Source organism: Symphodus melops (assembly GCF_947650265.1).
Source record: "Symphodus melops genome assembly, chromosome: 16".
Taxonomy (NCBI): Eukaryota; Metazoa; Chordata; class Actinopteri; order Labriformes; family Labridae; genus Symphodus; species Symphodus melops.
The window spans coordinates 2,381,486-2,399,529 of record NC_136706.1 but is presented as its reverse complement, the minus strand read 5'-3'; the positions used below and the strand labels follow the sequence as shown (position 1 = coordinate 2,399,529).

At 44.6% G+C, this 18,044-nt stretch overlaps 1 protein-coding gene across 1 annotated transcript in view; it reads right to left on the bottom strand.

Annotated features, from left to right (window-relative positions):
- ap3b1a (adaptor related protein complex 3 subunit beta 1a) overlaps positions 1-15,471 on the bottom strand; it is a 39,502-nt gene extending 24,031 nt beyond the window's left edge. The window contains exons 1-15 of the mRNA XM_079363769.1: positions 15,005-15,471; positions 13,752-13,827; positions 13,578-13,652; positions 10,202-10,297; positions 9,890-10,050; positions 8,478-8,544; positions 3,927-4,109; positions 3,590-3,745; positions 2,382-2,479; positions 2,222-2,276; positions 2,076-2,147; positions 1,097-1,159; positions 854-986; positions 657-766; positions 193-445 (exon numbers count right to left, since the gene is read on the bottom strand). Coding sequence (XP_079219895.1) covers positions 193-445; positions 657-766; positions 854-986; positions 1,097-1,159; positions 2,076-2,147; positions 2,222-2,276; positions 2,382-2,479; positions 3,590-3,745; positions 3,927-4,109; positions 8,478-8,544; positions 9,890-10,050; positions 10,202-10,297; positions 13,578-13,652; positions 13,752-13,827; positions 15,005-15,168 — 1,762 coding nt within the window. The 5' untranslated portion in view covers positions 15,169-15,471. The remainder of the gene's footprint in view (positions 1-192; positions 446-656; positions 767-853; positions 987-1,096; positions 1,160-2,075; positions 2,148-2,221; positions 2,277-2,381; positions 2,480-3,589; positions 3,746-3,926; positions 4,110-8,477; positions 8,545-9,889; positions 10,051-10,201; positions 10,298-13,577; positions 13,653-13,751; positions 13,828-15,004) is intronic.
- Between the last annotated feature and the right edge of the window lie 2,573 nt (positions 15,472-18,044).

Below are 18,044 nucleotides of genomic sequence, written 5' to 3'. Positions count from 1 at the left end.
GACATCGCTGATCCACGAGGAGAAGAAAAAGGTGTAATTGTGTTAATTTGAGCAGGCGGCGTCTCAGAGGTGAGGAATCAGCCCGTCTTACTGAATGAGGCTGTAGACGCCACTCTGCGATAGGAGATGCTCCATTACACTACATTCATTCACTGCTCTACATTTAAAGAGAGAGAGAGGTTAAGGAGAGACTGAGGGGCGTCACCATGAAAAAAAAAAAAACGAGCGGAGGATTTTCAGGCCGTTTCACAACAATCATTTCATTCACCTGTTTGGAGTTGGTGAGGTAAAGTTTGGCCGCCAGGTTGACCGTCTGCAGCTTCACGATGTCCTCCTCCGCTGTGAAAGTCTTCGCCATCTTACGGAGAACGTCGGGTGCGATCTTGGGCACCCTCTCGCAGTACTCTCCCATCAGCCACAGGATGCTGGCTCGGGCCATCGGGACCTGCAGGGTAACAAACCAGAGACAACGAGCAGGAGAGAGCTGAGATGGAACAAGTCTAGAAGACTGACTGTCTTTCTGTATGACTTTTTAGAGGCCAAGAAAAAAGGCAGTCCACAAATGAGTCATGACATCATGGTGACTATTTCCACTTCTTGTTTGTGTCCAAACGTTCATGTTAAATTAAAGTAAATGGAATTTGGAGGAGACATACGGTGATGTTGTCGAAGAGCTTGGCCATGTGTTTGATGATCTCGCTGTGCTGCGTGGGCTGAGTCTGAAGCAACTTCTTGATCACCACCACGCTCTCGGCCACCACCGTCTCTGCAAAACGGAAAAACATGCCGAGCTCTCACAAAGCCACAAACTCTCAGTGCGTTGGTTTTTGGTGATGATGAAAGGGTTTATTACCGTCTCTGTTTGAAAGCAGCAGCACCAGACCGTTGAGACACGTGTCCGTCACCTCGGAGATGTTCGTCGCACATCGGCCGATGGCCTGGATCGTGGCTGCTGCAAACGCTTTGTCCTGGCTCTTCACATAGGTCTGAAAACAAGAGGAGAGAAAAGAGGGCGTTGACAACAAAAGGAAAACATGCAGAAACTTTAAAGTGTCTGTGAATATGAACGAGTAATGTCTCATTAAAGAGCACGAACCTGAAATTCCCTCAGGATAGTAGAGATGTTTGCTTCATTGGCCAGGTTGGTCAGGATCTCTAACTACAGAAAAAAAAAAAAAGGTAGAGGTTGATTAATCTATGGGCTCACGTGAGGGTCAAAAAGAGGTTGAGCTTGTTTAATGGCGTTTGGAAAGATGTCATGTATCCCTCCTTTGTAAACCTGTGGCAGAGCAATTCATAGGAATGCAATGAATATGATGAAACAATGACATCACTATTACGATTACTTTTAAACAGAATGTGTGTATGCATGAGTAACATCAGGGTTACGATCAGTGTTGGAACTCTGTGGATTTTGATGCATCGTTTATTGCTCAGCTCATATTTCATGTTGAATCATCGCGGTGTCAGAGATGATGAAAGAAACAAGGTGTCATGTCTGCACTTCTGTGCAGTTTGCTCCTTAAAGACAGGGTCGGTCATTTTTAAAGTAGCATTCCCTCCATGCTCCGTCTGCACCCCCCTCCTCTCTGTTCCCCCCGTGAAGCCACGCCCCCCTCTCTTACATGCACGAGCACCGTTGGTCAAGAAGCTGACCTTAGCTCATGCTTTGAGTGTGGGCTTGTGCATGCATGGTGTAGAGAACGAGCAGGGAGGCGTGTGATTGGTTTATCAGATTGGTGCCACATGGCAGACATTGGTTGAAGTTTTAAGGGTTTTTTCAGAGCACACGAGTTATTAATTTCTGTCAGGACCTAAAAAACAATCTCAACCAAAATCTGATAAAGTGGATCTGGAGAAAATGGCCCTCCTTTAAACGCTGTGTGAGGGGTCATGATCGTTTCTGTCCAACCTTACCGTTCATTCTTTATCTCCTTTGCACACAAACACACACACACACACACACTTTCCATCAGGTGAAACAAACGTGCTTCACAAACACAACGATGTTAAATAGCTCAAAATCTTCCTCCGTTTCATCGCCCAGTATTTTATGCGTGGCGCTGACGTGCTACCTTCAGCGTCTTGATGTGAGTGGCGTCCGTGGACCTCACGTAGAAACTCTTCATGTAGGGCTCAAACATACCCTGTGTGGAGACAGCACATGTTACTGAGCAGCCTTTACACCATTAGAGCTGAGCTGAGTGGACGTAGACGTTACCTTCCTCTGAATGGACATGGTGGCTATATTCTGCAGCACGATGAACTGCACCTCTCTGCAGCACAACAAGGAGAAAACGTCAGACACCAGCGTGCACTCAGACATGAACGGTTCAATCCAGCCGAGTCAGGAGACGTGGGGAATGTAGTTCTTGTATTACCTGTGGCTCCTCAGCAGTCGAACCAGTGACTTTGTGACAATGCTGACTTCATGCTTAGGAGCCAAATGCCAATAGAGCTGAGCGACTGACATCACCACCTACAACCAGAATCAGCTTTATTGGCCAGTTATGTTTAAACACACAAGTTATTCAACTTCAGTAAACTGAGCTCTCTCTCTGTACAAATAAAAACATCAAATTATAATTAGCGGAAAATATGAACCTTCATAAATCAGCTACTTTGATTTTCTTGCTTTTTCCTTTCAGCTTCAAACCACTGCAGTATTTGTTACTGACGCTAACACTGAAGAAATTGAATTGCTCTGAGCGCAGGTACACAGAACAGCATCACGTCTGCTCCCTCACATGCATTTCTTCCGGCTCTATAAAAGGCCTTCATGACGTGACTCGGTGAGAGTGGAGGTTTTTTTTTTTCAGCAGAGCTTTAAATAGCAGGCGGACGTGTGTCCATGGTTGCAGGTGGAATGAGCGGCTCTATGAAGATGGAGGATGTCACCGCGTTGTCTCGTGTAAAGACACAGCATGTCACATTTTAATCAACACTTTCATTTGGGAACATTTTTCCTCCCCGCTGCTACACGGCGACAGAGACCTTGAGTCTCCTGGGTGATGGAGATCTGCACTCACTCCGTGTGTGTCGGGGGGGGGGGTTTCCAATCTTAGTGGAGGTGCACTACAGCAGGTTTGTCATCATGTTCTGATAGCTTCTTTTGTTTTGAGAGTCAAGGTGTGCGAGTTGTATTTTAGTGAGAAAAGGGAAATTAAAAAAGCCTTCCTGCTGAACATTAGAGTGTGTTCTGACTTCATGTGTATCTTTTATCTGTGAGATGCAGGCAGAAGCTAAATTCAAAAGCCTGAATCACTTTTCTTTTTTTCCACTCTTCACAGGTTTAAACACTCGTGTCACCTCACACTCTCTCACTCTGTCCACTGTCCTGTCTCCCAATGGAGACAGAAAAAGCCCACAACAAGTTAAAGGATGTCTCTGTTTCCACTGATGCCGAGCGTCGACTCATGGTGGCATTTATAGATTCTCTGTACTCGTATATGCTCGACATCGTCTGAGTTATGGGATAAAACTTCTCTGTTTTTTTGATGAGTCAGCAGACTGAACAACAGCAGGCTGCAGGAGGCGTTTAGTGCCTTGAAATGACGATGCATCCTGCAGCTCGTGTCAGCTCACTCACAGCGGTGTTCCTGCTCTGCAGCAGAGGTTTAGTGTTCCTGAGCAGCAGCCTGTGATCCGGATCCATGACGTACGGCTTGGCCTCCGTCTCCTCTTTCTTCTCTTCGGACTCGGAGTCGTAAAACGCCTTCTCGTTGTTCTCGTCAAACATGGCACCCTGAAACAAAACCCCCAACTGACATCACATTTAAGAACTCGGCTGTGTGAAACGTCGACACACGCCACAAACCGACTCACGCTGGCTCGTCGTGAGCTAACGGATTCATGTTTGATTGTGGGAAACGAGCAGTTAGCATGAAGAATAACTGAGCCTGTTTGCAAACTTGCGAGCGCCTTACATCCTTCCAGGGACTGGTGAACTGCGTCCTGGCGTAGCGCGTCAGCATGGAGATGATGACCACCTGTCCCCACTCCTCCACGTCCACCAGCAGGTTGCACAGCTTCCTGTAGTTCTTGTGGATCAGGTCGATGCGATCCGGACACACTTCCTCAAAAGCCATCACCACGCTGCCGGCGACCAGCTGCAAAAAAAAAAAGATGGGAAGAAGAAAAGGAAAGAGAAATGAGAAGGTGAGGGAAAGACTGTTTGAGTTGATTGAAGCTGTTAAGAGATGCAGCCGTTTTTCTGGACAAACTACAACTCTTAAACAAAACACATAATATACACACTCTGGGGAAATACAACACTGCTTAACAGCTATGACCCTGGTCAAAATTATACTATAATTGCACTTAAAGAAGCACAATGCCAATTTACATTTTGATTACGACGCACACGGTTCAATCTGGAAGGAGTGCGCTTGTTAATTGGAAGGAAAATATTTGAGTTTTTACTTTTAACGGACTTGTTTTAAAGCAGCCTGTGTTAGAAAATCAATCATTCAGGCGGTTTCTCCTGTAAATGATTTTTTTTTTTTTACCTCGGGTATAAAACTCATCTTGTAACCGAGCAGCAGCTGAGAGGGAGCCAATAATCATCCGTGCTTTATCGGTAAAAGGAAAAAACCCATTTGGCTGTTGCATGCCCCCCCCCCCCCTCACAACCCAACTGCCTGCTGGCTCCCTGACAGACTGAGAGACTGAGTGAGTGACATGGCGGTGTATTAATATGCAAACAGCATTATCATGGGCAGGCGAGGGTGAAGAAGAAGAAGAGGAGGGGAGCAGAATCTGGTCTTCTCAATTAAAGCCTGGTGGCCCCTGGTGGCCCTGTGGGAGCCCGGTGCATTTACCCATCAGCATTGTCATGAGCCTGCATTGATTGTGTGAGAACGCGCGCGTGTGTGTGTGTGTGTGTGCGCGCGCGTGTGTGTGTGTAGCTGCTGTCTGTGGAGAGAAGTCTGGACTTTAAAATCCAGATGACAGTTAGCTTCATCCACACGCTGACGTTGATGAGCAGATTACGGGAGGGTCAATCTGGGACATTTGATGGAATCACACTGATTCCATCAAAGTAAAAGAAAGTCTGTGGACATTTAAGAAGAAGCAGGCAGATGGTGAAGTTACCCGAGAAAACAAGCTCAGTGTTTAGAAACTGTAAAAACCAATTAGGAGTGCATTTTTATAAAACAGGTAGCTCTGACTTCAACCGATGAGAAGAAGGGAGAAAAATCACTGAATCCTAATTTGGCAGCAGATCTGACTCAGAATAAAAACACACCTTTAAATTTCACCCTCACTGATGTAACACCACAGAGCTACTTTACAGCAGAGCGGCCATCTTGTCTTCCTCCTACTGAAAACATTTGAGCGGTCAACACAATAACTCGACATTTATCTCGACAGATCGAATAAAGATATCGTGCGATGTATCTTTGTCAGAGTTTTCCGATATCGCCATGGGCCCCTCAACGATCCCATATCGGTCGGGCCCCTCCTTCTCAGTTCATACTTCTGAAAAAACACATCCCTCTGTGGATGAACCTGCGTACAGAAGTCAATTAGAACCCGGACTCTCGATGTTTACTGATGCGTATTTTCCGCGCCGCTCTCCCCCCGGCGTCCTCCCTTCCCGCCTCTCCTGTCTCCGAGGCTGTTTACAGGGAGCCTCATATTTAAATCCTTTCAGCATTCCCCACCAACTTCCCCCATTAGACACACGCTCCAAGGTAAACTACATGCACCATCAACAAAACTGACACCCCAATCTATGGAGTTCACCCCCCCTCGCCCTCCTCCTCCACCGTATTATCTACCCTGCGTGACAAGCCAGTAATGGAAAAATCACACTAAGCAAATGGTTCTTCTAATAACAATAAATTTCCTATAAAATTATGAAGGGCCCAAACCGTTTCCTTGCATCTATTTTGCTATGAATTCTAATTAGGGTGCCAGAGAGGCAGAGAGTGCTGGGTCATCACGCCAGAGACAACGTGCGTCTTTTTGATTGATGGTGCGCCGTGGGGTCGGCTTATCCTCCCTTCTCTTTCCTCCTCCCTCCTTTTTCTCTTAAATTAATGGGCATCTCACCTAGCCCCTAATCATAGCACCCCCCCCTCCTCCTCCTCCTCCTCCTCCCCTCCTCCTGTTCTCATTTCAATTTTGCAGAAGGTGCAGGGGGAGGGATCGATCATTTATCTTGTAATGGCTGGATAATAGATCCATCACGGTAAAGCAGCTGCACAAACTCCTGTGTTGTCTCTGTCATCAGACCTTCCCATTTTCTCTTTAAACCATCTTGCAGCCCCTTAACACCCCAAACACCCCCCCCCCCCCACACTGTGTGTCACAGCCATTTAACCAAACAGGTACCTCTGTAAAGGTAAATGTCAGGAGGAGCCGCCTGAACAATAAACAAATGTTTCCTTTTCCTTGCAGCACAGTGACACCAGTCTTTAGTCCAGTGATGGATGGACACGTATTGGCTAATTAACTTCAGATACAGAAAAGTGTGTAACGAAGCTGCGGCGTGCTGCCTTTAGGAACAACAGAGCGGCAAAACAGGATGTAGCAGGGCGAGCAAAGCTGCAATTTACAAAGGTCATAAATGAAACAATCACAATACGATAACTATAATATCACGATACAGCGATTCTCACATGACTTATATTTGAAGACAATCGTAGAAACGTACATCACGATATCTGATTAACTGAAGAATATAAAAGGTCACGTGTTGAATTACTGAATAATCTCATAGTCAGTTTCTCCTATTAATGAGCTTCACTTTTTCACCGCTGTCCGACTCCTTTCCTGCCGTTCATTTCTTCTTCAGCTGTCTGTATACTGCTACTGGATGCCCTGAATTTCCCTCGGGATCAATAAAGTATCTATCTATCTATCTCACTTCTGTTCAGGTTACCCTGACTCTTGTCTTTAGCGCCTCCGTCAGGTGTCATGAGGTAGTGATGCTGTGAGTCAACTTAACTTGGTCATTAAATCTGGTTATTGAGTATTTTCTTATTTTATGAAAATAAAGGTTCTATGATTGTATGACTCCAGTCAGGATGAGGATGTATTTCCTCATTTGGCTCCGCCCCTAAATGTCACACAGATCGAAAGATCCAGCTTTTCTTATGGTGACGTGTTTCTAAGTGAAATGTGACAGGCAGTCAAGAACGTCGCTCATGAAGGAAATGTCAGCAGCTTAAAGTTCCCAGAGTCACTGAGCGGTGGGTGTCATGGTGTGACTGGTTGAAACCAGTTTGTTAAAGGTGATGGAGGCAAACTGGGCCCTTAAAACACAGACACACTGCGTGACATGAAACCAGCTGTAGTTTTTTAAAATGTCTATTTCATTTTGTTAATAGTCATTAAATTATCTACCGTAGATACAGCTGTAAAAAGAGAGAAAGGAAAACAAATAGAGAATAATAAAATAGCGTTTTAAAAAATATGTAAGCTTTAAATCAGACTTGTAAACAAACCTTCAGAGACGTCACAAAGTGTTTGAGCCCCTCTTTACATTTCCCCTCATGTTCTGACTCAGTGGCACCAGGGGCCTCTGCATGCTCTAACACAAGCATACATCTCTTCACTCTCAGCAGACACAGATGGTAATAAAACAGCAGCGACACCGACCTTTGCCGCAGGACTCCTAAATGCTACATGCTGCTGTCCTAGCATCATAAAAATGCACGGCTTCATAGCTATTAAGCGTCCACTGTGTTTGGGCTTTCCACCATTCATCAGCCGCTGATAGTGCTTGTGTGCTTGTCTGTGTGATGATCTCTCTCTCTCGCTCTCGCTCTCTCTCTCTCTCTCTCTCTCTCTCTCTCTCTCTCTCTCTCTCCGTCCCTCAGATTCACAATGTGAGCTCCAACAGGGTAGAAGTCATCTGTCTTCGTTAGCGTCGGGGGCTAAATATGCTATGCATCTGGTGCCCGGCTCTCCATCCCCCACTGGCCTGAGCTGCTTCGTTTTGTTTGTATAACATAAAGGTGGACGCCATGAATGCGTAATGATAACAAAGTATGCACACGCAAATACGACGCACTCTGCATTCTGCGGCCAACGTCGAAATATTCCAAATTGGCATTTAAGCCCCCCCCACCCCCCCTTGGTTTTCACTGTGACCTCTTCAAATGAATGTGCTGCCTGTGGACTTCTAATGAACTGCCTGCATCGTGTCTGTGCCTGCTCTAAACACAGAGTTTGAGAGCCCGACTCATTTATGGTCCATTTTAAGGAATAAAAAAAAAAAAAGAGAGAGAGAAGAAGTTGGCCTTTGAGAAAATTAAGCTGACACTAGCATCAGTGCGAAAACTCCTTCCAAATGGACACTTAACAAGGAGCATCTGAAGATGTGCGGGTTTAAGTGGGTGTTAACAAACCGTGGCATTGCCGAATGAGCTGTGGGATGGAGGGCTGAGGGGGAGAAGTGCTTGACTGGGGCGCCCTCCAGTGGTCTGGATGTTCCTGCATGTATGAAACGCTCGGGGTGTACTCACTGTGCTTTTGTCTTTCAATAGCTTCTCGATCACTTCGATCAGCTGCTCCTTCTGGTCTGGATCCAGGCTGAGGTCAACGTAGAGAGAGACAGGAAGTTAGGCGACTCTGAGCTTACAGTGACTCAGGTCAGACGCTGTACCTCCGATCATCTTTTGAGTATTCTGGGAAAATGTTCAATATTTTAAGATGCAATAAAGTTAATTTGTTGTCTCAAAAAGACTCAACAGTTCAGTCTGTGTCTCTTATAAACTGTGGACGACACACAGATTGTTTCCTTTATGCGTTTATGGACAGTTTCATTTCCTGTTGTTTCTTGTAGATCTCCAGTATTTCATGTTGTTTCTATCGTCTGAGTCTCTGTGCCCGTGTTTCTCAGGGGACGATAAAGTTCAGGTTCAAGTTGAACGTCTTGGTACAGAAAAGCTATGTGTGCAATAATTCTTTATCTAAATGAGTATTATAGAAAACGTGCAGCTGGGTGTTTGACATTAAAAACACGACATGTCTTAATGAGCTGTTACCAAGGACTGCATCTTGTTGTTTCTGCAGTATCCTCACAGGAAACAGTCCATGTTTCTTTGTGTCTTATTGATGCGTCATCCTGGTATCCTGACAAAAGTACTATATTATGAGAGACATATTCAGACCCATCATACTGTCTGCCCGAGGCCTGGGACTCTTCAGGTGTCTCTCCATTCGATTTGGATTCTTGGGGTTACGATTCGATTCTCCAGCCCTCTGTGAACCTGGCTGGACTTTCTTGTTGCTCTATTTGGCTTTCTACTGAGTTAAAGAGATAGCATTAGCGCTTAGCAGGGAGTGACTGATTAAAAAAAAAAAAAAAGCGATTTTTGGAAGTTATGAATCGGTTTAAAATCTCAGAAGAAAAGAATCTCAGATGTTTTAAACCTTATTTATGTGCAGATAGGATTGGGAGTTTGTCTGCAGAACGAAAAGTAAAAGCTCATCAACCAATAAAACAGAAAATACATCATTATGTGTTTGTTTTTTTTAAACCACTGACTTGTGGATGTCATTACTGAGAGTAGAACTGAATATGTGTGAGTCCTGGTTTGTTGGTTGTATAGAAAATATGTATTTAAAATCGCCATGACAGAGTGTATTGAGAACATAACGGCTGGCTTGTTTGCATCATATAGAGCTCTAAAATGAAAAACAGCCTCAAATGAAATGGAACAAAAATAATCATAGAAAAAAAGGAGGATATCTGACCTCCTTGTGCAAAGAATTATCACCGGATATCAGCCATGAAATGAAATGCTCAACTGATATATTCAAGTCTAATCGTGCTCATATCTTCAGCTGATATAAGAGAAAGATAACTGCAGTTAAAAACATGGACTGTTCACTCCAGTGCTCAGAGATGAGCGTGTGATCTCAGTGTCGGTACCTGTAGAGCTTCTGGATAGCATGGGCCGACGTCTTCCTGACGTACGGAGACAGGTCCGCCGCGGACTCCTTGATGGCCAGCATCATGATGGGGACGATTATAGGGACCCGGATGCTGGACAGAACCCTCAGTGCGCTGGCTCTGATGAACTGGTTTGGGTCCTGAGGTAGGAATACAGAAAAAAACCCCACTAATTATGAAAGTTAGGTTGACAGCAATGAAAAGAAAAGACAACAGACACATAGATCTGGTGAAACAGCATACTTACATGTGAGGGAAAAAAAGAAGAAGGAGTGTTGAGGTGAATGTTACCTTGAGGGCCCGCTGGAAGGTGCTGATGGAAAGCAAAGCCAGGTCCTGCTGCTCCTCTGCGTACCTCACCAGGTACACATACACCAGCTTCTTAAGCTGCAAAGGACAATTACATCAAACTGCAATCAGTTCAAACAGCTGGGGGAGAAAATTAAAGCAGCACACATGGGGGGGAACAATCTGTGGAAGCAGCTGTGTCCTCAAACTTTCAGAGGCACGGCGAGCTGCATGTTTTCATGTTTGAAGAGAAGAGACTGAATCAAACAAACAGAATCGACTGAAGCGACGGGGAGAGTCTCCTCTCAGCCCAACTTTCCTGCAGGATTTTAAAAGTTTATTATTTCAAGGGGTGGGAGAGGAGTCGGTGAAGAAGGCGACGCTGTGTTGTTTCAGGCAGAGAAGGAGGCGAGGAGTTTGTGTTTCTGTTTAAAAAAAAATAAAAAATCGCCGTCCTCTTGTTTTGTGTTTCGGCCTCTGCGTGTCGTCTTTTCTCACAGGAAGGCCTGACATTACATTTTACGCCGAGATCAGACAAAATGGAACCAGAGGTCAAAGGTCCTACCTCTGCTGATTCACAACAGCCTCTCAGGTCAAAGAATGACCAGCGCTGATTTCTTCCTTCAAGGCAGCAGATTTACGTTTCATGAAACTAGAAAGAGACTGGTTGTGCGAAACGATGACAGACTCCGTGAACCTTTTCTAAACACGTTTAAGATCCGCTTTAAGGTCGAGGTCAGGGGTAATAAAACGTTTTAGGTACAATCCTGAGAGCTTAATTAGTAATCAGCAGCGATCCTTCTAATGCAGCGAGTATCGACCTGCAGCAGTGCTCCGAAGTTCTCCATCATCATTCTGGTCATTACAGCTGGAATTAATGGCATCACTCTCTATAAAAGGAGACACCACCCATCTGGCCCTTAAAGGGACATTCTGCTCGCACAAACCTGGGCTCTTACTCAAACATGTTTTGTGGTTTTGAATTATTTCCAGCATGACAGAGCTTTCAAACGTCGTTGAATCTGATAGCAGCGACTGAACAGGCTGTACTGGCTTCAAATTAACCTCCTCAACAGGCTCGGATTATTATAAAAACATACAGTGACAACTTTGGACAAGAGAGCCCGAAAGACATTTAGACCTTCTCTGTTTGTGCAAAAAAACAAAAAAACAAAAAAAACAGAAATAGTTTTAATTTCACTCTTTGCAGAGACAGCAGAATAAAAAAATAAAGAATAATAATTAAAAAAATAATAATGTTAATAATAAAAAATAATTACAACAAAAAAATTTAAAAAGTCAGCAGAATTTTCTGGTAGAAAACAGGAGCTTCTGATCTGCAGCCGTCTCTGTTGGTTGGTTTGCAGGTTTTATTGTTGTGTCTCAATGCCTCAATTATCAATACGGATCCAAGTCAATATTCTAGTTACACACAATAACCAGAAACAAACTGACCAATCAGAGTGAGAGGAGAAAGGTAACGTGAGTGAACGGTTTAATCTGTGAATGTAGTGTGCCTATCACATGACTGACTGTTTAAAAAATACAATCAGAGGACAGTAAATGCACCTTTCAGACATTTGGCCCATAAAAACATGTGTAAAGTAGAAAGTAGAAGGTTTTCTTGGACTTTGATGTGAATTTAAAATAATTTCACACTTCTACAAAGTTGCTTCATTCCGCCCAAATTTTCTGTCTAAATAAATTCAAGCGATGTGACGCATGTACCTGTTGTCCACTTTCATAGTTTGAAGCAGCTCTCAGATGAAGAAAGGTTGGAGACCTCTGCTCCAGGGATCCAATCAGTGATGTTGTCTGATATAAGATTCATTTGTGATAGTACGAATTTCTGTTGATACGTTCAGTTTGGATACATCTTGTAGAGAAGACTTTGCTGTGAGCAGACTATGATCTATTCGGAGAAGCTATGACCATATTTGAAGAGAAACACGATATATGAGGTATCATGAAAGTATAATGTTCTGCCTCAGTTGACAGTACAATGTTGAAGTGTTCCTCAAATATAGGAATGACATTTAAAGAGTAAAGGTCATGTGTTTCTTCATGCCATGTACAGAAGTATCTAAAGTGGGAAGGAATTTGTGACATCTGTTGTACTGTATATAAGGGCTCACCCACCAACAATAAATCGTCTACCTTTCAGCCTGCACAGTCTCAGTGTGTCTGTCAGTGTAGAACCACGGCCGTGATTATGCTGCATCTTTATTCAGTCTGTTGATAGATTCAGCTTTAGGGACAGTTATATTATTCAACCCATCAATTTGAACTGGTGCATTAAGCTGAAAGGACGCTGATACAGAATGAAGCAGGATCTGTTCACACAGCCTGTCTATGTTGAGTATTTGATAAAAGTCAGATTTAATTAAACCCGTTTGATGATTTCTTCTCGCTTGGTTTCAACTCAACCTCAAAGAAGAACAAATACACACCTTTATGTCATTAACGGGGCGATCAAATGAAGAGAGGCATCATTAAATCATGCAGCCTTTTCAGCAACATTCATTGTTCTTGTGCCGTTTCCTCATCAGAGTGGATCAATGGCGGCCATTTTTAGAGCAACATGCTGCCAAGTGAGGCAATTGTTGGAGAGCGAGGGACGGAGAAACCAAGAGAGAGAGAGAGAGAGGGAAAGTCGCTCTACCTCAGCAGCTGGTGTGTGTGAGGTGGGAGAGAGGAGACGTGACTGTGGGCTTTCTCCGGCCAATTACCTTCCACCCACCTGCTCCACCGCCCCGCCACGAAGCTGCTCCTGCTGCACGCCTCGCACACAGCGCCCGGCTCCACACGCTGCCCCTCACCACCACCCGATTATTCTGCTGCTGATCAATATTCACTGACTCCAGGTATGGGAAGCCCTCTCGAGCTGTGTTGCTAAGCGTTCGGTCAGTCATCTGTCGACTGCACATCTAAACCGTCTGCGTTCTGCATCTTTTTTACTCGATTTTAAAGCCTCAAAAACGTCGAAACAGTAGAAGAAGAATTTGACTCCCCGAAAAAAACCCCAAAAAAACCAGACTGGTTTTCATTTTTCAATCACAGAATCTCTCTGTGATTTAAATCCTGTTAAAAATGTGTTTCACACCTTAAGAATGAAGTGTGTGTGTGTGTGTGTGTGTGTGTGTTTACATGAATCATTCAACATACAGAATGCTGATGTTGGTTTCTGTGTTGTTCTCTCTTCGTCTGTTGTAAAAACGACTTTAACGAAAGCTTTCGAGTGAAGACGACTTCAGCGAGCCTTCTGGTTTTTTTCCCCGTTTGAGGAAGTGTCCTCAGTCAGCCTAATCACATGCAGCGTCACGCTAATTTAATGACTCATAAAAACCCTGAAGATGATGAATGTATCAAAACGTCATACCTCGATGTTCTTACTCGCCACGTTCTTCACCACGGCAGGAAACAGCTCGGAGGCGTTTTTCCCTTTGGCGATCAGCTGAAAACACACGAGAATAAATCAGAGCTTTGGATCTGCACGTCTGACCGCTGAACACACACGTTGGTCTTTTAGAAAGATTACCCATGATGCACTCACCCCGACCACCCTCTTCATGGCCTCCAGTTTGAGCGACTCCTTGTTGCTCTCCAACATCTCTTTAAGGTCTTCATTCCTGACGAGAGAAAACACTGTGAGTTCGATCACACGGTCAGCTACGGAAGCCCTGACAGGACATGCAGACGTGGATTTGATTTGACTCCATTTTTGGACGTGTCTCAACTTTTTAATCTCATGATTTCAACGCTGGTTTCCTGTGAGGTTTTTTTTTTTTTTTTTCTTGGGTTTTCCCCGACATCTTGGGAAATGTAGTGAAAGCTAACGTTGTTATCTCGTGGGTTCAAGAAGATGGAAACAAGCAGAAGAGCTGTGACTCGCACGGTTACACACATGTTCACATGAAGGTGACACACAGAGGAGGCTCAGTGAGCACGGCCGGCACGACTTGAATAATCAGCTTCCAGAGCTGGAGCTTGAGCAGAGGTCGTGTGTGAAAGCTGCATGTGTGTAACATCTGTGTCCACTGATTCAAGGAAACACAGGAAGGGCCCCCCGAGGCCCCTGAAGACCCAACTGATGCGTACAGTGTGGGGCCGACAGGAGCCTCCGTCAATCTGCAAACAGACAACCAACACAACAGTCAGAATGCTCAACGTTCGACTGACACCGTGACACGCTGTTTGTTTGTCCTTCTCACACACACACACACACACACACACACACACACACACACACACACACACACACACACACACACACACACACACACACACACACACACACACACACACACACACACACAATATCTGAATGTTTCTTTCACGCTCCATTTGTACATTTTATGTTTTTTTAATTCTATTTTATACATCCGTAATTTCTTCTCAGATTTCATTCATACTTCTTTCTTTCGTACCAACACATCAAGACTAATTCCTGGTTCAGGTGAAAGCACTTGGATATGAAGCACTACGTCCGTCTGTGAGACACATCAACAAGCTCGACCGCCGCCCGCTCCCTCGCTCCTCTTTCACCCGCAGACGTTTCGATTTTAAAAGACCATTCTTTAGATTCTGTAGTTTTTTTAAAACTTAAAGAACAGGGAAGTGTAGAAAGTATCAGGATGTTTAAAAAACCTTCATACAGCTTTTTGACATCCAGGTGGAAAACAGGATGAAATCCAAACACATTCCTCGACTGTACGTAGTTTATTCATGCTGGAGCAGAAGTTGAGATTTAAAGATTTGATGTTTTGAATTGAGCGGGAGGTAAAAGATGTGTCAGTGCTGAGGTACCCGCTCTGCTGCGTCTCCTTCAGGCTGCCTCTGGTCTGAGTGAGGGCCTGTTCTTCCTGACTCAGTCCGCTCCTCAGACTGAGCTGCAAGTTCTCAGCTGACACCAGCGCCGTCCTCACCGCTCCCACCGCGTCCGAGCGCAGAGAGGACAAACCGGCGTCCATCCCGCCCGTCCTGCACCGCCGTTCACTGAAACATTCCTCCTGAGACAGCGTCCACAAAGCGGCCTGACTCCGGGGTGAAACCGAGTCCCTTCAGGCTGCCTCTATTTACACTTCTCCTCTCGCTCTTCTTCCTAAACTGTCAGACTCTTCATTCCTTCTTCTTCTTCTTCTCTCGGACAAAAAAAAAAAAAAAAAAGTCACAAGATGCCCCGTCAGCTATTAAACAGCAGGTCATGCTCGAGGGCAGAGCCTGCTCTGATGGGACTTCTCTGCTGAGGCTCGGCTGCCTTCGACTCTGTGGTCACTTCCCTTTAGGGTGAAAGGAAAAAAAGGAGGGCCTTATCTACAGTGGAGGGTAAACACTGCGCTACCTTTCATCACCTCCACTCTGACTGCACAATAATCCACTCAGGCTGAGAGAGCGCGGGTGAGATAACACAGGCGAAGTGAATGACAGGAAATACCCGCTAGCATGTGAAACGTTATAAAAAAAAGATTTTCTGGGAGGGCGCACGTTCTTTGCTTTTTTTTACTCTTTTGTTTGAGAGAAGTCTGTAGAGCAGACACGCCCTTTTATTTCAGTCACACGGCCCGGTTCTACAATGTCAAATCTACTATGACAACGCTCGTGCCAACTAAGCAGTGGACAATACCTGTTTGGTTACCATGGAAACAGAGGCCTGGACTTTTCCTGTTTTTAAATCACCGGCCTGCACGATCAACTTCTCCGTTTTAAATGTCACGTCTGAACTCTGCAGGAGTTTTCAGGCATGTCTGACTGATCCTCCGGTCACTGCTTTAAACACACCGACACAAAACGAGGTTTTTATTCCTTTAACGTTCAAGATCAACATCCGAACTTTACTGCAGTTCAAATCCCACAAAAAAAAAATTCCATGCAAGCAAATGTCAGATAATAAAGGAGTCACATGTTTCCATGTCCACTCAGTGAGGAGACGCCTGTCAGAGTCCGACAACATGCAGGAATGTTGCTGAGCTATTTCAGAAAACAAAACTACAAGTTGACTTATCAGAGTCGGCTCTCCGCTCGCCGGAGGAACTTTCACTTCACAAATATGCAGCACGCATTCATGCAGGACGGGACGCAAGCGTGTGTGCAACCATCACGTGAAATACTTGAGCTGGCACAAGTCAGGATGCACAGACGTAGGCATTGTGGACTGTGTCATTAAAACACACAGAAGCATCATTCACGCCTCTCTCTCTCTCTCTCTCTCTCTCTCTCTCTCTCTCTCTCTCTCTCCTCGGTGCAGAGGTAGGCAGACATACGAGCTCGCCCTCCTAACAGAGGCGATGGTCATGTGAGGCGGATTAGAGGCTGGTCTCAGTAAACAAAGCAACATGTAGTGCAGAGAAGGAGGAAGAAAAAGGCTTGATGATGATGATGCTGATCAAATGATGATGACGATGATCAAACACACAGAGGAGAGAGAGAGACACATCTGATGTCATCACGAGCAGAGCTACACATGGAGCTGCTGTGAGGATTAAACAGGCTGCATCAACACCGGCGTATACAGGACATTACTAATAGCCAATGCTGTATAGATAGATATTTGGGATTTGCTGCCCTCTAGTGGTAAGTTTGTAAGATGAGCAGAACATGCTGACAGTGACAGTTTCAGTTCAATGAAAGGTTGACTACATGTCGTTTAGACAAGATCACGTGACAGATTCATGATTCTGTGATTTTAGTCCTTTTCTAACTGACATATTTCAGAGTACATTTTCTACATGTTACACCTTCAATATTCATCTGGAATATTTTCTTATCACACTTATACAGAAGAACACTTTGCATAATCTCACATTGTGAAGGTCAACTTGTTTAAGATGAAACACAAACATTAAAACACTTTTTAAATCTATTTCAAAACCGAGAATGACAGTTACAACAACAACAAGCACAGGTAGTGTGCAGGCCACACTGCACAGGTCAGGTATATATATATATATATATATATATATATATATGCTTTTCTTCATGACGTATCAGAATTCAAACCTGTCCTTTTAAATAAACACGAACCGTTCTGACATGTGACTCGGTTGTTCAGAGGTTTTGAGAGGACGCACGAAGGAATCTAAAGAATTCATCCCTGTAGTGATGAGCTAAAGTTAACCAGGTGCTGATACACAAACAAACCTTCAGACACGACATCAGCCTGAAGACGAGGAGCGATGTGCCTCGTCGGAGTGGTCCACAGACTCGAACTGCAGAGTGGAATAAAGTGAAGGACGTGCAGATGTTTCTCGTTTGAATACGAGAGTCTGATAAGACCAGCTCAGTGCAGACTGAAGCACGCCATCATCACGTCCACGTCAACGCCGCGATGAAGCATGAAGGTTCGTTTCAGTAAAAGGTTTTTAATATTCTGGGGACAATGTTGTCCTCTTGTAGATCAACAGGATTTTAAGCTTTTTGTAAAGAATTGTAATCGTTGCTATGAGCTGACCTGACTCCATTCAGCTGCTGTGAATCCTTCTTCAATCCTCTGAAGCACAAACACTTCCTGTCTTGTCCTGGCTCGGACACGTGGAGGGCGAATAAATACTGAAGCTGAAGTGTCAGCTCAGAGATGTTTGCAGAGGTTCTTCTTGGACTTCACCGGGCCGTGCACTCGCTGCTTCACACTGGAGCCTATTGTGCTCTTTATTACGATGTAAAAACTGAACTACTACTTTAGAGGGCTTGTCAGTCTTTCCTTTTTTCTCTCCAGGATTAAACGACGTATTGTTAGAAAATGTAGACAGATTGAAAGAAAGTTTTTTAACATCTCCACATCACACTATGTCAAGGTTGTGCCTGTAGTTTTGGCTCATTTCTTATCGAACGGTCGTGTAAAATCCCAGAT